Source organism: Staurois parvus, unplaced genomic scaffold (assembly GCF_062004578.1).
Source record: "Staurois parvus isolate SC_StPar_1 unplaced genomic scaffold, SC_StPar_1.0 ptg000090l, whole genome shotgun sequence".
NCBI classification, from domain to species: Eukaryota; Metazoa; Chordata; class Amphibia; order Anura; family Ranidae; genus Staurois; species Staurois parvus.
In genome coordinates this window covers 16,101,268-16,122,497 of record NW_028317886.1, presented here as the reverse complement: position 1 = coordinate 16,122,497, position 21,230 = coordinate 16,101,268, and the positions used below count along the sequence as shown (strand labels likewise).

Below are 21,230 nucleotides of genomic sequence, written 5' to 3'. Positions count from 1 at the left end.
AGTGCTACCAAGGAGTGGCAGCTCTTGTTTCCAACTAATGTAAAGACTGACATCATGGAAAAGAGACCGCTTTCAAACAACTTTTGTGTGTCTCTGTCACCTTTATCCTTTATGCTGCTAAAGAACCAACAAAATAGCAAATACTTTTCAAGGGTTATATCAGGTAACTATTTGCTTTGTAAGTTTTCCTAGTAGTGGAAAATATACATTCAGAAAACTCTGGGACTGGCCTGACAGGCAGAATCTTTGCATTGATTTTATTAGATGGTTGGGTTATTACTTGAGATAAGCAAACTGACCTACTGTGTTGGATATATTAAAGTTGACCTCCCACTCCTTGTGATTTTGTTGGGAAAAAGGGTTGATATATTCCATTCTAATTCCCTGTTTTAGATGCTGGGTCTCCTGTCCATTCATAAATACTAGAAAATGCTCTAGTATTGGAAAGTGGGATTTTGAAAGCTTTGACCTGCTTTAGGAAGCTTTTTGCTTTCTCATAGACTTTCATAGGAAAGCAAACTACATTTGAAGCAAAGCCCATTGACACAGTCCCTACAGCAACCTTTCTCAACCTTTTCAACACAGAGGAACATTTGAAATGATTTTCTAAGCTTGGGGAACCCCTGCTAAAAATGACTATATCTACAACTCATGATACATTAGTGTGATGGTCAGTGGGAAGAATGCTCCTTACACTTGTAGTCCATGGAAAGAATTGCCCCCTTACAGAAAGCTACAAAGATCAATGGTGTCAGTGGGAACTTAACTGAGAAGCAGAAATTGCTCATTGCTTAAAGAACCCGTAGCAACTTCTGGAGGAACCCTGGTTGATAAACATGGCCCCAGACCTAGGAAACTTCTTATTTCACATTCTGTTAGAAGTGATCAGTTATTTGAACCTCCAGCCAAAATGTTGTTGTAAACAAAGTGGATAAGGGTGCAAACTACTTCTGTCAGGTTTTTATTGCTGTTTGTGACCCTTTTTAGCAAAATCCCCCTCACTTCCTCTCCTAGTGATACAAGTACAAGCAATGAGGGATCTGGGTGTCACAGGGACAGAAAGACACTAACAGCAAAAAAAAAAGTCATGGCATCTGTGTTGACTGTCATCAGAAGGAGAAATCCCCCCCCCCCCCCCCCCAAATCATGTACAGCAATTCAAATTTGACTCTTAATCAAAAATGTTTTGCAAACTTTAATAAATGATAATGAGCATATAATTATTATACAGTATTTATAAAGCGCCAATAGTTCGCTCAGCGCTGTACATTAATCATCCTTATTCCAATGACTTCTTGCTTTCAGTATCTTTTCGAAAGGAGTTTGTGATCTCCTAATATAGGCATAGTATTTTCTAGGGGTGAACTTGCTTCCCGTTATTCTTTTATTCTTCTGGTCTTCAGGGCTCAAGTTTTGGTATACCATTATCTACAAATGTGTATTATTGATATTATCAATGCTAATGTATTGGTAATATTTGTCTCCTATTAGTTCCTGTTGTGTTTTTGTTTCTTTTTTTCACTTTAGTGTATTTCTGTATTCTAAATATATTTAGGCAATTTAACTAATTCAGATAAATTACATTTTTCAACTTCTCACCACAATGTCTTTAAAACGTTTTTCTCCAATAACTTCTTAATTACTACGTAAAAAGGAAAGGTACACCTTGCTAGTAATGGGTTGGACCCCCTTTTGCCTTCAGAACTACCGTCATTTTTTGTGGCATAGATTCAACAAGGTGTTGGAAACATTCCTCAGAGGTTTTGGTGTGCCAAGAAAATATCCCCCACACCATTACACCACCACCACCAGCCTGAATCTTTGATACAAGGCAGGATGGATCCATGCTTTCATGTTATTTACACCAAATTCTGACCCAACCATCTGAATGTCACAGCTGAAATCGAGACTCCTAAGACCTGGAAACTTTTTTCCAATCTTCTATTTTGGTGAGCCTGTGTGATTTGTAGCCTACGTTTCCTGTTCTTAGCTGACAGAAGTGGCACCAGGTGTGATCTTCTCCTGCTGTAGCCCATCTGCTTCAAGGTTCGATGTGTTATGCATTCAGAGATGGTATTCTGCATACCTTGATTGTAATGAGGTGGTTATTTGAGTTACTGTTGCTTTTCTATCATCTTGAACCAATCTGTCCATCCTCCTGTGACATCAACAAGGCATCTATGTCCACACACCTGCCGCTCACTGTATATTTTCTCTTTTTCGGACCGTTCTCTGTAACCCCTAGAGATGGTTGTGCGTGAAATTCCTAGTAGGTAAGCAGTTTTTTTAAATACTTAGACCAGCCCATCTGGCACCAACAACCATGCCACATTCAAAGTCTCTTACATATCCTTTCTTCCCCATTCTGATGCTCCGTTTGAACTTCAGCAAGTCATCTACACCACATCTAGATGCCTAAATGCATTGAGTTGCTGCAATGTGATTGGCTGATTAGCAATTTGTGTTACCAAGCAATTGAACAGATGTACCTAATAAAGAGGCTGGTGAGTATATATACCAAAATAGGCCTTTTGACATGCACTCCAGTGACCTATCTAATGCATTGTTGTATGAACAACAGCATTAATGTAAAAAAAAAAAATATATATATATATATATTATACTGTATGTGTATATAGAAGGTTTTTTTTTTTTTTTGTAAAATTCATGTTGTGTGTGAAGATATGTTGTCTGCTGCCCTTATTACTATTTCTTAACTTCAACTTTTTATTTTAATAATAATTTGATAATTAATAATCTATCATTTTTATTTTTAATGATAATTGATAATTTTATGATGATTGTTTTCTAGGTCTAGAACCCGCACATAATACTGAGACAAACTCTAGACAAGGATGCTGTTCTGCTGAATACTCTTCCACTCTCAGTGATGCGTCATATGAAGAAAGGCCTGCACCAAGATGCATGTTATGAACTGTGTCTCTTTGGTAAATGATAAAGAAAATGGCGACTGCAGTGTGGTCATCACAGACTTAATGCTAGATAACCCACTGCCACCTCCGCCACCGCCACCACCACCACCACCCCCTCCCCCACCGCCTTTGCCTCCGTCTGTACCACCACCTCCTCCCCCTCCTGGTGCTCCTCCGTTTCTGCATCATGGTAATCATGGACATGGTCACAACAAGAAGAAACGCATGCGGAGCTTCTTCTGGAAAACCATCCCTGAGGAGCAGGTTAGGGGGAAAACCAATATCTGGACTATGGCTGCTAGGCAGCATCAATACCAAATTGATGCAAAGACAATCGAGGAACTATTTGGTCAGCAGGAAGATTCAAAGTCTGGTGTTTTCCGGAGGACTGGGAGCACCAGGTCTTCTTTCCGAGAGCCAAAGGATGAGGTACTTTTTTCTATAACATTACTTTCTTTTTACGGTTAACTTGATCTTGAGTTGTATTGGTGGTTTTCTGTAGATGAGTTTGGAACGAACAAGAAAGATTAGGCCTTATTTATTAAATTGTCTGGTAGTAGAATTGTTTGTTCTGCTCTGGGAAATTTCAGATTTAGAATTAAAGTTTGGATATACAGAGGTTTTTTTTCAGAGATCTAATGCTTATTAGCATTAACTGCTTCTGTGCTATTTTGTGGCATTAGAAATTGTTGCCCTTGACAGTGACTCTTGTGAGTTAGGTGGTATGTGCATGGCAAAACATAAAGAAGAATGTAAATGTTTTAGGGCAGCCAATTGTATCTATCTTGGTGGTTTTATGAAATTTTACATGGAGTTGCCATATTAGGCATGTAATGCCAGGGTCAGACTGGCCTGCGGGAGGACTGGAAGACCCTCAAGTGGGTCCCTGCTGCCTTACAAAAAGTTCAGGCAATAGTTTACTTGGTCAGTTATCATAACATGCTGCATTATATGGTTTGATAAGTGTTGTCCCTGATGGTCTTTCTACCTTCTAAACAAATCAGAGGTGTACTTTTTAGTCTATTCACATTTGCATGGATGACAGAATGAGTTGCAGCTCAGAATGAACCTTGGAACGGGTGTATCTTAGTGGTGAGGTTATGGGTGTGTTCTGGTAAGTCAGGTTCAGTAAAGGTTTAAAGGAATCCTTTTGTGGTAAGAATAAGGGGTGGGTGAGGTTGCCGACTTGTCTCTGTAGGTGTAATCTCCAGGACTATCATTCTTATCTTTGCTTTCTTACACAGGGAGTCAGTGGTCTAGAAATATCATGTAGCTTAAAAAGTGTTTGCCCCTTCAAAGACAAGTCCGTAATTATTATTATTATACAGGATTTATATAGCACCATCAGTTTGCTCAGCACTTTACAATATAACGGGAGACAATACAGCAACAATACAGATCAATACAAGAGGGTTAGGAGAGCCCTGCTCCTTGGAGCTTACAATCTACTTATTACATTAAGTCCCCATGCCACACAGGTGCAACTTGTCAAGCTTTTGATAGTTTCAAATTGCATGGCAAGTTGCACCTTATTGTTCTCAATGGAAGTGGTCATATCGGTGTGATTCCAACTTAGTCACACCGATTTTGATAGTACTTCATGCTCTGCTTTTTGCAAGTTCAGGTGCGACTTGCGAAGTCGCACAGATGTCTTCCAAGTCGCACCTGAAGTCGGACTGACATCCGACTGTGAAATTGTGCGAATGAACGTGAAGTCGCTTGGTTTCAAAGTCTGGTTCGGTGTGACCGGGGACTAAATAGTTTTTAATATACAGTGGGGCAAAAAAGTATTTAGTCAGCCACCAATTATGCAAGTTCTCCCACTTAAAAAGATGAGAGAGGCCTGTAATTGACATCATAGGTAGACCTCAACTATGAGAGACAAAATGAGAAAAAAAATCCAGACATTTTCCACCATAATTTGCAAATAAATTCTTTCCAAATCAGCCAATGTGATTGTCTGGATTTTTTTTCTCATTTTGTCTCTCCTAGTTGGTCTACCTATGATGTCAATTACAGGCCTCTCTCATCTTTTTAAGTGGGAGAACTTGCACAATTGGTGGCTGACTAAATACTTTTTTGCCACACTGTAAGTTGTATGCATGTGTCATGATAAATTATTATCAGTGGACCATTTTATTATGTAAAATGTCTTTAAAAAATTGTCCGTTTATTACCTCCCTTGGCCTCTCCTGAACACTTGGAGCTTACAATCTAAGAAGTAATGGCAGCTCCTATATTTTTCTCCTGTCAGGGTTTTTGATTACTTAGCAGGTCTTTTAAACTAGTTTTACTTTACAATATTTTAGCAATTTACTGAAATGGGTTGATCATTTTTTTTTTTTTCACACAATTTTTGACATTTGTGGGATCTTTTAAATATTTTTTTAGAGAAATAGCTGCTTGAGCTCCTGGATTCTGTGAGACTTATAAAGTACACCTGTCATTAGAGAAATATGGGGTCTTCATGCTGCTAGTTGCCTGGCCATGTTTGGCAGTTCTTCAGGCCTGATGCCAAAACATCTGCAGAACAGTCAGGCAGCTTGAATTTTTGGAAGGAGAAGTCAGCGATTGCAGCCCCCACATTCCTTGATAACAGGGTTCGTACAATCATGTACCAGAATGCAAATATTCTTTCTCATTTGTAGGACTTTGTAAAAAGAGGAACTATTACATAACTTTAATGAATGTCACTTTCTCTGTGACATGTTTTGTGTTCTTGATAATGGGCAGCAGTAAGGTTTTGTGTGTAAACAATAGATTCCTGTCCTTGAACCCACGTGAGAATATCTACAAGCACAAAGATGAGGTCACTGTATCCAAGTCACGTTTATTATCCATTTTTATAGCCGTAATAGAATAACGTGATTATGAATGGTGCTCTTCACTGTAAAACTCTTAGCTGATAAGAAAATACAAGTAGCCATGATATGCAACTACCCAAAGCAACCAATCAGATCTTTTTTTTTTTTTTTTGGTGTACAGCAGTCAGAACTGTGAAATTTATTTGCCTCCATGAGTTACTAAAAGGAAAGATATAAAAGGTTATTTAGTACATCTCTGGAATACATGCACATTAAATTTGCTGTAAGTAGAAAGAAATGCCAGAAATAGTGTTCTCCTGCCTTCCTCTTTGAAATGACAACACCGCTCAGAATTCCAAAACATGTGGTGTCAGCCTTGCCTGCTTCATTTTTTGATTGATTACAAAGAACATAGACCTTTGCCTTTTAGTTCAACTTTAAACTCTGATTTGACCACTTGATGTGCATGCACCACTATATTCCTTTCAATTAATTTGTGGAAATGAGCTTTGTGCTTCATCATTCACCCAGATCCCTTTAGACATTGATAGGCACCGCATGCTTAGTACATGCAAGAGAAGTTTACAAAGAATTATTCTGTATTGGATTATTATAAGCATTGCCTGTTTCATTTCTACTTTGGTTTTTGAAAAAACAGTCCTTCAGAGTTTTTAAATAAAATTCCTGATCCGACGTTGAGCTTAAAGAGTTAGCAGGTCTTCTTGTTTTTGTTTTTTTTGTCTTGTTTTTTTATCATTGGCAATTTCTTGGTCAGGAGAAATTTCATCCCATCTGGTTCTAGCTGTCTGTTACCAGATCCCCATGGGTAAAACTGATACTGTATAGTCGTCCTGTCTCTGATTAGTGTGATATGAAGCATGTTAAAGTCAGAAATCGCTTTCAAATATAGTGCAGCTTTCCTTTAAACATGGACAGTTGTTTAGATCGATGTCTGAAAAAAAACTAGCATCCTTTGGAAGGCTGTTAATCTAAGATGTATGGATTCTATTCTGTTTGAGTTTATGATGGTATTATACACTGGTCTCAAGCTAGTCATACCCTAGTACAGCCTTTCTCAACCTTTTTAACACGGAGGAACCCTTGAAATAACTTTTTGGCTTCAGGGAACCCCTGGTAATAATTATTAGTGTAATGGTTAGAGGGAAGAATCACTACTTGCAGATCGTTAAAAAGATCATTGGTGCCAGTGGTAACTCACCTGAGAAGCAGAAATCATTCATTGCTTAAGGAACCCCTAGCAACCTCTCTCGGAGACCTAGGGTTCCACCCTGGTTGAGAAACTCTAGTAGAATGCCAATTTGTTTTAAAAATGCTTGTTTGATTTTCTGTTTGTTAATGGGGTCAGGTCAATGTTTTGTTTTTAGCTGTAGTGACGAAACTTGAAGGAGCAGGATGGAATTTTTTTTCTTGAAGAGATTTCTGAATATGGGTTTTGTTCAGAAAAGACCATTCATAACAAAAACTGAATGTTAATAGCAAACAAAATCTTGTACTTTCGAACAACATTCGTCAAGTCATTGAATGTACTGCATTTTCATATGAGGTTTCTTATGATTATTTGTTTGAAAATCTGCTAGTGTATGGCTTTTGGTGTGGTAGTTTTCAAGTGTTTTTACAGTAGATAGAGAAATCTCTCCTGTTGGCTATTGCATTCAGACAGCCAAACTACCTACGGCTGTCTGAATACCTGAATAGTGATTGCATCTGATTGGGTTCATTCACTGTTTGCCTGACAAATTTTCACTTGGCTGCATCACTTTTCTTGAATGTTTCTCTCAAAGTTATCAAGTCTAGTGGGCAGCACAGTGGTTAGCACTTCCACCTGGCAGTATAGGGTTGTTGATTCAAATCCCGACCATGGCACCACCTGCCTGGAGTTTGCATGTTCTCCCTGTGCCTGTGTGGGTTTTCTCTGGGTATTCCAGTTTCCTCCCACACTCTTTGGAGACATGCTGGTAGGTTAACTGGATCCTGTCTAAATTGGCCCTAGTATGTGTATGTATGAAATAAGTTAGGGACCTTAGATTTTGTGCCCCTTGAGGGATAGGGACTGATGTGCATGTACAATATATTTGTAAAGCGCTACATAAATTGATGGTGCTATATAAGTACCTGAAATAAATAATAATGTGGTCAGCAAGGCCATCCAACTAGGAATCTGTACATGGCAGGCTTAACACGGTTGTCACCAGAATAGAGTCTCCTCTGTAACATTTCCCTTCTCGTCTTAGCCTAGTAACTAAAATGTTGGATTTCCCATCCCTTTCTGTCTCAATGACAATGGTTATCAGGACATTTAGGGTGAATCTCCACAGCAGGGACACAGCAATAAAAACCTGACAAAGGAAGTTATTCATCCTCCGTTGTATCAAAAAAGAAAAAAAAAAAAAGTTTGGCTATATATTCACTTTAGGAAGGTGGAGACCTTAACAGGCGTTTCACAGGGTGTAAGAACAGTTTATTCTAGCTGCTTGCATGTGGCGCTACAAGGTGACTCACGTGTTTGGTTTGCATTTCCCAGGGAAGCATGTAACATCAACAGATGGTTCAAAGCCACAAGGGGATAGAACTACTTGTTTTATGTTGTTTGTACGCCTGTCATGTGCAAGTAATCATTTATGCTGTAAGTATATAGAAAACTATTCATATCAGACATTGACAAATACACTTCTATGTGTTTGTCATCTATATTCTACAAATTTCTGTATCCAGGCACCAGGACTGAACTTCTAGACCCATTGATAAATCAATAAAGTAGGTGTTGTGAGATTTGTTTACGGCAAACTCAGCACATGAGCTGTATTCTTTATATTTTTTTTATAAATATTGCCCCATTACCCATAGTAATGCCTCACATAGTGTTTATTTGCATTGAGACAAATAAAAAAAAAAAAAAGAAACATTCTCGCATTCACTGCATGGAAGTGCAATAAATAGTAATCAGTGAGTGCTCAATAAGATAAGATCTCTAATGTGAATCAAGGTTGCTATCGGAACATTTTTTTTTTTTTTGGCTCACGCATATGCATGTAATTAGGCTAAAATAACACATATATGAATATTTTAACTGACTATTTCATGAAGACACTGCACTTTTTTTTAACAATCCTATCATGGATTTTTTTTTATGTATACCTGTTCTATTAATTCACTCTTCTTAGGAAAACCAGAAGAAATTATTTATTTTATGTGATGCTGTCATCCGAATAGTTATGTAATTTCCCATTGGAAATCATTTTGTATTTTAGGTACTTTTTGAAGTGGCAATATGTTGCATTTTACCACGTGAGAAAAGCAAATATTTATGTTGGGTTTTTTTTTTAATTGTCTGTTTGGGGTTTTTTCAAAACATCATATTCATCTATATTAACTTCATTTTTTTTTTTTTTGCTTGTGTGTGAGTCTTTTATGTATCAGTCTTTCAGACACAATGATGTAGCCATCTTGTTCCCTAAAGCAATATTAGCAGCATGAAGTTAATTTGATTTATTTTTTAATGCAGAAAGTTTGGGGTTGGTATGATACCCTTTATTGGTCAACTTAAGCTGCAAGCTTTCAAGATTCCTTGTATTTTGTGTATAAAGCCTACCCAAGAGATCTAAGCAATCCCGAAACCATTATTTTTTTTATGTATAATACTTGCCAAAGTGATTCAGAGGGTCCTGAAACCATAGACTTTAATTTATGTATAGAGCCTGACAAAGGCATCTAGGGAATCTCAAAATTGTAAATATTAATATATAAAGCCTGATAAAGGGATCTAAAGAGTCCCAAAACCATAGATATTAATATAATGTACAAAATCTGTCAAAAGAATTTAAGGAATCTCAAACCCATGGGTATTAATGTGGAGTTCCAGTTGATTTAAACAAAAAATAAAAGTCAGCAGCTACAAAAACTGTAGCTACTGAGCTTTAAAATACAGGCACTTACCTCTTCCTCAATCCAGCAGTGTCCTCACCATGACTTGTTTTACTGGCCGACTTCTCTCCCTGGCATCTTTAGTGTTGGCACCCAGCTGTGACAGCTTGCGGCTTCACAGCCGAGTGCACACTGCGCATGTGCAAGCAGCGCTGCGCTTTGTGGATGGCCCCGCAGTCTTCTGGGACCTGTCACGTGTCCCAGAAGACTTCTGGAAGGGGGAACAACTTCCGCTTCTGATTGCCTAAGGCAATCCACAGCAGAAGTGGGAGCAGGTACCTGTCAAATTTGGTTACCCGCTCCCCAAAGGTGCCAATCCTTAACGGGGAGCAGGGGATAATGCATTAAAGCGGAATGTCTCCTTTTGGGTGGAGCTCCGCTTTAATTTTAGATCTAAAACCCTGAAAGAATCCCAAAACCATAGATATTGAAAAAGGGATCAAAGGAACTCTAAAATCATAGATAATTTAGGCATAAAGCCTGCCAAAGTGATCTCTGACTAAAACTGGAGAGTGCAAAATCTGGTGCAACTCTGCATAGTAACCAATCGGCTACCAGGTTTATTGCCAATGCTTAATTGAATAAGCTGAAGTTAGAAGCTGATTGGCTACCAGGGTGGATTTGATTTAAATCGCTAGTGAAAAGACTCTCATTAAATCATAATTTTTAAAGAGCAACAATCATCTGTGACCCGCTGTTGACTCACTTTAATTGGACGGCTGGTGACACAACAAGGTGAAGGACGTGGCAGCAGCAGGTGAGTGGATGCCCGCTAATAGGAGCTGCCATGATGGATCTAAAATGACAGGTGCTCTTTAAATATAAGGAATCAGACTCATTCTTGCTGGTAGTTAGAATCTTTAATATTTGCAAACCAAATGAAGGATTCCTTTTTAGAATTATAAGCGGTCAAGTTAGTAAAACAGTGATAACAGAACCGTTTTTAGGTTAATAGGTTCATCACACATAGCTGGAGAATTACCAAAATGTAAATATTGCAGAATATACAGCCTCATGTTACATAACTAAGCTCCATTTCATGCTGAATAAACTAAATTATTAATGTATCTTAAATAGAAAACTCTCTTTTAGATAGATTTTACTCCAAAAGCATTTTATTAAAATAAATTTGATAAAGATCCAAAAAATCCATTTTTAAAATAAAAAAAAAATTTAATTTTAAAAAATCTGATTTTTTTTTTTTATCCACCCTGTTGACTACAGTGCACAGCTGCACCAGATTCTGTGTGCATCCGTTTTATTAAATCTCTCCAATAATGTCCAGAAACCATATATATTTACGTACAAAGTTTGATGAGGAGATCCAAGGAATCCCTAAACCATATATGTTCATTTATCTATAAAGCCTTACAAAAGAATCTAAAGAGGCCCCAAACCATAGATATTTATGTATAAAGCCTGACAAAGGGATGTTAGGAATCCCCCAACATAGATATTAATGTGTAAAGCCCAACAGATCTAAAGACTTGAAACCACAGATATTGCTTTATATATAAAGCGTGATGGAGGGATGTAAGGAATCCCTCAACCATCGAAATTAATTAATGTATAAAGCCCGACAAAGAGATCCAAAGACCTGACACCATAGGTATAATTTATTTATAAAGCCTGATAAAGGGATGTATGGAATCCCCCAACCATAGATATTACTTGTGTATAAAGCATGACAAAGGGATCTAAAGACCTGAAACTATAGATATTTATATATAAAGCCTGGTGAAGGAATCCACAAACCATAGATATTAATTCATATATAAAGTGCGACGAAGGGATGTATGGAATCCCCCAACCATCGATTTATTAATTTATGTATAAAACCAGGCGAAGAGATCTAAAGACCTGACACCATAGATATTAATTTACTTACAAAGCCTGATGAAGGGATGTATGAAATCCTCCAACCATAGATATTTATGTATAAAGTCCTGACAAAGGGATCTAAAGACCTGAAACCATAGATATATATAAAGCCTGGCGAAGGAATCCACAAACCATAGATATTAATTTATATATAAAGTACAACAAAGGGATGTACGGAATCCCCCAACCATAGATATTATTTATGTATAAAGACTGACAAAGGGATGTAAAGACCTGAAACCATAGATACTTATATATAAAGCTTGGCGAAGGGATCTAAGGAATCCACAAATCATAGATATTAATTTAGGTATAAATGGGTCTAAGGCGGGTGTCGGCAACCCGCGGCTCCGGAGCCGCATGCGGCTCTTTTTCACCTTTCCTGCGGCTCCGGAGCACACTGCCCACCAGGTGACAGGCAATAGGGTCGACAAGCCGCGGCTCTTTTAATGCAGCTCTTCTGTGTGCCGGGCGCCCGCTGGCAAACATTGGCTGTCAGGATGTAGGCGGGGCAGCGTGACGAACTCCTCTCCTCTCACAGTCCGCCCTGAAGACCAGAACGGCGCGGGAACACAGCGAGAGGAACGCGCGGAGCAAAGGTAAGTGAATTGACACAATATGGGGAATGAATTACTATAGGGGGGATGAATTACTATGGGGGATTAATTACTATGGGGGATTAATTACTATGGGGGATTAATTACTATGGGGGATGAATTGCTATAGGGGGGATGAATTGCTATAGGGGGGATGAATTGCTATATGGGGGATGAATTGCTATATGGGGGATGACTTGCTATATGGGGGATGAATTACTCTGGGGGATGAATTACTATATGGGGGATGAATTACTATATGGGGGATGAATTACTCTATGGGGGATGAATTACTCTATGGGGGATGAATTACTCTATGGGGGATGAATTACTATGGGGGATGAATTACTATATGGGGGATGAATTACTATATGGGGGATGTATTTTCAGTTTTAAAAATGTTTCTCTCAAAATAAATTTCAATCGTGGTTTTGGCGAGATTTGGCTCAGTTGAAAAAAAAAGGTTGCCCACCACTGACCTAAGGCTATGATTGTGATTATGACGATACACTGTGGCCCTGATTAACCCTTTGCTTACTGGGCCCTTAAACCCCCTTCATGACCAGAGCGCTTTTTGCAATATATGCAGTGTCAGATTTGTTTTAAATGTTGCAATGGTTTTGCGGCTCCCAGTCTTTTTTTCCCTCTCGGAAACGGGTCCAAGTGGCTCTTTATGTCTTAAAGGTTGCAGACCCCTGGTCTAAGGAATACCAAACACATGCATCTTTATTAACTTAACTAAGAGATTGTATCACTTTTTAACTTGCAACTTTCTCCATTATCGATGGCATGCAACGCCAATGTAATGCATATCTGAAGAATTGTGGAACTATATATTTGATGCACAAAATTCTGTTCACATTACTGAAATGTTAATTGCAACAGTATTGTCTTGATAAGCCTGTTTACATTGCGAAGTGTTACTAAGGTGATTGAATGAGTGAACCTCACACATGCACAATCAGCTTGGTTGTTTACTCCCCTCCCCCATGAGACTTCCCTGTTCATTGCTGTGTCATAAAAGAGCAATAAAATAAGATAAAATGGCAGTGGATGTAGGTCTTCTTGGGAGTCCTGTGGTTATTTGTAGCATCCCCTTTGTTTCTTTTACACCAAGAAGTTTAGCTTTTCTTTAGGGGATGGTATAAATTAGTGGAATGTCACCATGCCCTCATTAAAGATGTCTGCTGACGTATAAGCCCTGAATGGATTCTCCATCGTATCCTAGTAAATCATGTCCAGGAACACAGTGAATGTGTGAGGGTTTATCTCGGCAAGTGATCATTTTGTCTGTTTCTGGACAGTGCTGCTTCTCAAATTCCATACTTTGTTCTGCTTTGTCTGTTGTCGGACATCATTTTTTTTGGTATGTTCAGTCACTTGTACTGAAATAGCTCATTTGTCACACTTCTGATTTTCTGGGATGTGTTGGGAGTGCTGAGTGACTGTATAGTGAGTCAGAGCTTGCACAACGCATCAAGTGGCAACATATTGGCAATCTTGGTGAGCTACTGGTAATAAGATATCTCTTTGCTGGCCAACATGCTTTTCTTCTGTTGACGCCTGTACTTGTAGTATGGAAACGTGGGTGCCACTCTTTTAGATTTGACAATACATGAGTAATATTGCTTCATATACAGTATGCAAAGTGAATAATTGTAACATTCAGTCCAAATACGGAAAAATAAAGTGCCCAGGTGTTGAATACTAATTGGTAAACTTCATGCAAAAAACGACAGGTGCTCCTCTGTGCTCAGTCTGTGCCCCACATGGATGTGCACTCACCGTTAGCCATGGACCACCTATCTCTAGGTTGGTCTTAAGCGTCTGGTTTGGGACTAGCCCAATGTGTGATGGCAAGAATGGCACCAATATTCATTCCTGGGAATCATGCGATCTGGCTGATGGTAATCAATAGGATGATGACCAGCGTGGATATAAATGACAGTGTAGTTTCAAAAGAGCCTTTTTAAATGTTCTCCTCTCCTCCCAGGCAGTAAACCAAGTTTCAGCATGTGAACAGAAACAAAAGCAAACATCCCATAGTGTACAACCATAAAAAACTTTGATGGGGAGAAATTATAAGAATAAAACTCGCAAGCAAAGTGCCCATAACCTGGCACTCAGTGTATTCAGCCTTGCTGCCTGTGAATAGGAATCAAGATGGCCGCCGTGTCCCAGCGTGCATTCTAAAGGGCAGAAATGACGTCAGCGGAAGTTGCATCATCAAACCTTGACTGGTTTTGATCAATAGATCGTCATCAGGAAGTGCAACTTCTGCTGATGTCATTTCCGCCCTTTGGAACGCACACTGGGATGTGGCGGCCATCTTTGTTCCTATTCACAGGCCGCAAGACTGAGTGCCAGGTTATGGGCACTTTACTTCTGAATTTTATTCTTGTAATTTCTCCCCATCAAAGTTTTTTATGGTTGTACACTATGGGATGTTTGCTTTTGTTTCTGTTCACATGCTGAAACTTGGTTTACTGCCTGGGAGGAGAGGAGAAAGTTTAAAAAGGCTCTTTTGAAACTACACTGTCATTTATATCCACGCTGGTCATCATCCTATTGGTTACTATCAGCCAGATTGCATGATTCCCAGGAATGAATATTGGTGCCATTCTTACCATCACACATTGGGCTAGTCCCAAACCAGATGCTTAAGACCAACCTAGAGATAGGTGGTCCACGGCTAACGGTGAGTGCACATCCATGTGGGGCACCGATTTAGCACAGAGGACCACCTGTCATTTTTTCCCGAAGTTCACCAATTTGTATTCAACTCCTGGGCACTTTATTTTTCCGAATTGGGACTGAATATTACAATTATTCACTGTGCATATGTGAAGCAATATTACTCATGTATTGTCAAATGTAATGCACTTAATTTATGCGTGGTCCACATGGTATTTTGTTTGTTTTTGTGTTATTGGTTCACAAATTAGGACTGCAGCGTTTACTTATCAAACTTGCATGAATATCTATTCCTAAGTGCAACAGCACTATATCTTACTCTTTAAGTTTGCAAATTCACTCCTTTAAAACCTAAAATACATAAACTAAGCAGGTTCTGTAGCTGATTGAGTGGTTCGATTCCCAAGCTGGTTCTGTTGCTGATTGAGTGGTTCGATTCCCAAGTTGGTTCTGTTGCTGATTGAGTGGTTCGATTCCCAAGTTGGTTCTGTTGCTGATTGAGTGGTTCGATTCCCAAGTTGGTTCTGTTGCTGATTGAGTGGTTGGGTTTCCTCAGTGCTTTTCTTGCTTAAAGACAACCTATCACCAGACCTAAAATACATAAACTAAGCAGGTTCTGTTGCTGATTGTGTGGTTCGATTCCCAAGCAGGTTCTGTAGCTGACTGAGTGGTTGGATTTCCTCAGTGCTTTTCTTGCTTAAAAACAACCTATCACCAGACCATTTAGTACAACATTATTTCCATAAGATTACATTACATTTAACATATTTTTGCATGGCATTTACCTGTAAAAGCCTCCCTTGCATAGACATCCAAAAGGACCGGAATGGTGCCTGGACGCCACCATCTTGAATGTGAGGTCACCAGACTAAAAGTTGTAACTCAAGTGACACTTTATAATATTCCCCTTTGCTCCCCCCAGCAGCTGTGTAAAATGTTTTGGACTACCTCACTATGTATTTTGGACATCCTCCCATTCACACAGCATACCTAAACATTTAAAAAAAGATTTCTTACTTATCTAGGTGTTTGGAGTAGGCTGTCGGCAGACTGCGAGCTACCCTGAAGAATTTGAAATGAGAGGAAACAGAATCTGTCCCCACAAAGAGCGACACACTGAATTTCCAAACCACATCAACATACAATGCAGGAGCCCAGCTTCTAGATTTTTAACTATTTTTGTTAGGACCTTGCTAAAATCTAGTTTACAACTGATAATGTAATCTGCCAGCACATTAGACAAAGTTAAAGGATTTCTATCTTCGCTTTCATTTATAACATCAGCATTGTAATAGCAATACAAGCAATAGGTGTTGAAAATCCAAAATGATCTTACGTGAAAAAAATATTTCCATTCATGTTTTGGGTTCTGCCTGTCTGCTGCTGGCCATCTCTTTCCACAACTCCCTCGATTCCCTGCATGCTTTTTCATCTTCTCTTCTCCTGTTGACTTTGTTTCTAAGGACTACATGTCCCAGTGATTTCTATACTAACTCCGCCTCCTGAAACTCCTCTTCTCAGCACCTCTGTAGTTCAGAAGGCAGGCTCTGTGAATCCTTTGGCACAGCATTGCTTATCACAGGGCATAATAAAAAATGAATAGGAGTAGACTAGAAATAACTGAATTTCAATGTAGAAATGGATATGATTTTGCATTTTGACCATAGACGCACTATAAAGTGGTTGGAAAGGCTCAAGGTTTTTTAACTTTTATGCATTCTATGAATGAAGGTAAAAAACCTTCTGTGTGCACCAGCGCTCTCAATACGTACTTCATGATCCAGCGATATGCACGAGAGCCATGGCTCTCTGGGGACTCTTCCTCCTCAATGGAGGATACAGCAGTGGAAGCCAACTCTCAATCACAGCCAGTGAGCCAATGAGGAGAAAGGGGGCGGGGCCAAGCTGTGGGGGGGGGGTGTGAATGGGCATGCAGAGCAGCGCCTTGAGAGCAAGCCTGCTTGGGTGCCCCATGCAAGCTGCTTGCTTCAACGGCACTTGGTAGCAGGGAGGTGCCAGTAGCACCAGTGGGGGACCTGAGAAGTGGGCTGCTCTCTGCACAACCTTTGCACAGAGCAGGTAAGTATAACATGTTTGTGGGTTTTTTTTCTTGTTATTCATTCTATGCACAAATGGAAAATACCTTCTGTGTGTTGCTCCCCCCCTCGAACCAGCAATGTGCATGAGAGCCTTGGCTGTCCTAGGTCACTCTCTTCTCATTGGCTCAAACACAGCAGTGGGAGCCTTTGGCTCCCACTGCTGTCAATCAAAGCCAGTGAGGAGAGAGCAGGGTCAGGGCCAAGCCACGGCTCTGTGTCTTATGGACGCATAGAGTAGTGCTCAGGAGCAAGCGTGCACCAGTTCCCCCATAGCAAGTGGCTTGCTATAGGGGGCACTGGACAAGGGGAAGAAGCCAGGAGTGCTGGCATTGGCAGGGGGACCCGAGAAGAGGATTGAAGCTGCTCTGTGCACAACTACTGCACAGAGCAGATAAATATAACATGTTTGTTAGTTAACCGCTTCTATACCGCCCTATAGCAGAAATATGGCTACAGGGTGGCACGGGTGTGCTAAATCACACGTGCGTGTGTATGTGTGTGTGTATGTATGTGTATATATATATATATATATATATATATATATATATACACACACAACACAGATCTCTCCCCTGGCAGCCCCTGCACACTGCTTTGTATGAGCCATACAAAGCAGTGTGTTTACAGTGAAGCACACACAGTGAAACCGCACATAGTTAACCCTTTAATTGCCCCCAGATGTTAACCCCTCTGTCCAGTGCCATTAGTACAGTGTCAGTGATTTTTATTAGCACTGTATGGTGTCACTGGGGATGTCAGTTCCCCCCTGTGTCAGAATGCCCGCCGCAGTCCCGCTATAAGTCACTGATCGCCGCAATTACTAGTAAAATAAAAATTCCAGTGTATATATACCGCCATTTGTAGACGCTATAACTTTCACGTAAACCAATTAATTTACACGTATTGGTATTTTTTTTTATTAGCAAAGACATGTAGCAGAATACATTTTGGCCTAAATTTATGACGAAATTTAATTTTTTACATTTTTTTTACTGGACATGTTTAATAGCAAAAACTAAAAAATACTGTTTTTTTTCTCAAAATTGTTGGTCTTTTTTGTTTATAGCACAAAAAATAAAAACTGCACAGGCGATCAAATGCCACCAAATGAAAGCTAAATTTGTGCGGAAAAAAAAGGACATAAATTTCATTTAACCATGCAATTATAAGTTAAAGTAACGCAGCATCGTATCGCAAAAAATGGCTTGGTCAGGAAGGGGAGTAAATCCTCTGGAGGGCAAGTGGTTAAAAAAAAATTGAACCATTATTATCACTTTAAGGGTCCATGCACACTGGGCTTAAATAATACAAAAGGCCAGTTCTTTGGGCAGAAAAAAAGCTCTCAGAGCATTTTTGTACATACAGTTAGACATGGTTGGCTTTTTTTTTTCTGGGTTTTTTTTTCTCCCTTTTAAACGCTGAGTTTAAAATATGCCTCTTTCATGGACACAGAGAATAACATTAAGCTGCTTCTACAGGTTCTGCCTAGTTTTGAATGTAATGAGTGCTAGGGAGGACTGTGGTGTTCCTATTACATGGCTATACAGGTGTCCTCATTAATATTTCACACCAGTGCTTCTTATGACACCTCCTAAACAAATTCTCTGTCATTTTACAAGATGCAAGTGCTTTGCATAATCACCCATAATGGCAGACTTTGTTATTCCCCAACAATATAATATCAGATATGTAAATTTGTCTTTTAATCCAGACTCCCAGAATAATTTGTGTGTCTGTGCCTGCTTTCAGATCATTGGTGTGTCATGTGTCTGTGACCCCTTACATCTTCATTACTGACTGGGGCACCAGGGAAGAAAGTCCCTGCTTCGTGGATGTAACAGGATTTATTGGTTTCCTGCTCTGCTAAAAATTTGTGGAAGAGCAGAATAAAAATCTCCTATATGTATGACTGTTGGATTCATCCGAACCACATAATCTGTAATGTTCTGGTAATCAGAAATATTTCTTTGGGTTAAAGACATGCTGAGCAAATTAAATTTTAAATGGAGGCTATGGATGGCAAAACAGTGCCTTGTGTCCTCACATGTAATCTTTTCCCAAGGTACTGATGCCTAAATGGCTTTATGTTTCAAGTGGATCCACAAGTCTGCAGAAATGAATTCTTGACATGTCATTGTGTGTGTGTGGTCACTTCCTCCAGTGCTCCCTAGCCTTGATGCTTCCTCTTTTTTATGAATGGGACATTCACTAGTCAAAGCTGAACTCCAGGAAACCTAATAATCCTCCCTTCCACACTGCTAGAGTTAGCTACTTGTTTAGGGTCAAGTGGACTTGGTAAATCACCGTTTACTTACCAAACATCTACTTCTGCAGGGTGCTCTGCACTGCTAGAATGGTCCTCATAGCCTCTTCTCCCCTGTATTCCTGTGGTCTAAGGTCCCCTGATGTCATCAAGACTGATGCAGGATGTATTGAATGTGAGGATGCCGAAGAACAGTCCAGTGCCGGTGCATGGGGGAGCTCTGTCTGCAATGGGGAGCAAAGGATTAGGATAGTAAAAGTGTGGTGTTTTTTTGTTTTTTTCCATCCATTAGGCTCCAAGCACACAGGGCGTTTTAATAGCGATGGTAGCGTTAGCTGTGTAAAGTCACATTAAAATCTTGAGGTTTTTCAGAATTTTTGGGTTAACGTTTTGCCTCTTTGTTTTTCGTGCTTGCGGTTTTTAGCATTTTTGCTACCCAAAAAAGGTTTGTTTTGTTTTTTTTGCTCAAAAAAGTCCACAAAACACCGGTTTGCCGTGTCTTACTGCGTTTTGCCACATTTTTCAGCGTTTGAGAATTTTTACAGCTCAAAAACTCATCTAGAAACCCTCTAGTTCTGGGGTTTTTTTTCCCAGCCAAAAAACACCCCTGCCAAAAAACGCTGATTACAATCTATATGTGCATGGACACATAGGATAATATGCTGAGGAGTTTTCTGGCTGTAGAAAAAAACGCCAAAAGCCAAAAACAGCAATTGTAAAAATGTCGAGTGTGCATGAGGACTTAGACTTAAAGCGGAGTTTCGCTCACCCTGACAAAAAAATAACAGTCAGCAGCTGCAAAAACTGTAGCTGCTGACTTTTAAAAAACAGCCACTTACCTGTCCCTTGGTCCCGTGGTGTGTCCCCCGCAGCCCGTTTCAACGGTTGTCCCGTATTCCAGGAGGCCGGCATCTTCAGTGTGGGCACCCGGCTGTGACAGCTTGCGGCTTCACAGCCGGGTACCCACTGCGCATGCGCGAGTAGCACTGCACTTCATGAATGGTCCTGTAGTCTTCTGGGACCTGCCACGTGTCCCAAAATGCTACAGGGAGGGAGGACACCTTCCGCTTCCAGTAGCCTAGGCTATCGGACCGGAAGTGGGAGCGGGTACTTGTCAAATTCAGGTACCCGCTCCCCACGCCCCCCAAACGTGCCAATCCTTAATGGGGAGCAGTCCTTAAAGTGGAACTTCCCCTTTTGGGTGGAGCTCTGCTTTAAAGTGGTTCTAAAGGCTCAAGGGGGTGGGGGCTGGGACATGCAGCCGTATGTGTGTTATGGATGCATAGAGCAGCGGCTCGGGGAGGCGTACATAGTGGTGCCCCAAGGGCGAGCAGTTTCCCTGGGGGTTACTGCTCGAGGGGAAGGAGCCAGTAGCCCCAGCAGAGACCCAAGTAGAGGATCAGGGCTGCTCTGTGCAAAGCCACATTTGTTATTTAAAAGAACAAAAAAAGGAAGCTTTAGTGTCACTTTAAACAAGTATTTAACCCCTGACATGCGGGCAAAACCTCACTGCAAGGGCGGGTTTTTAGGTTTCCTGGTGTTGGGCTTTAGCAGAATTTTGCACCATTGCTGGTGTCTCCAGATGTGCATCTTTGATTCATCAGGTGACAGTGCCTAATCACGGCATCACTCTCCCACATTCTGTTTTTCTGGTGTCATGCTTCACTTATTGCTGCCTATATGCTCTTATATTATCACAAGCCTCAGACACTTGCCATACAGAGGGCCTTCTTAAAGTAGGAAGATCGCTCTTTCCAATCTTATGCCTAGTACACACAATGAGAAAATTAGATGGAAAAAAAAAAACATTTTTGGAGTAATCGTCCAATAATCTATTCGTCAGTACACAGCTTTCGGGAGCTGGTCACAACAGTTCGTACGAAAATGTCCAAAGGGACATGCACAAAACAATACAATACAATGCATTACATCACTTTTGAAGTTGTATTCTGTCGAACTAGAATATTCCTAACTTTAGTAGCCTATTTGTTTTCGATATGGGAATAGCATGCAAAAAA

General features: G+C 40.0%; 1 protein-coding gene across 1 annotated transcript in view; it reads left to right on the top strand.

Moving 5' to 3' along the window:
- The window catches only part of FHDC1 (FH2 domain containing 1), an 85,381-nt gene that overhangs the window by 21,881 nt on the left and 42,270 nt on the right, over window positions 1-21,230 (top strand). Inside the window, exon 2 of the mRNA XM_089670448.1 lies at window positions 2,813-3,362. Within this exon, the coding sequence (XP_089526574.1) occupies window positions 2,922-3,362 (441 nt within the window). The 5' untranslated portion in view covers window positions 2,813-2,921. The remainder of the gene's footprint in view (window positions 1-2,812; window positions 3,363-21,230) is intronic.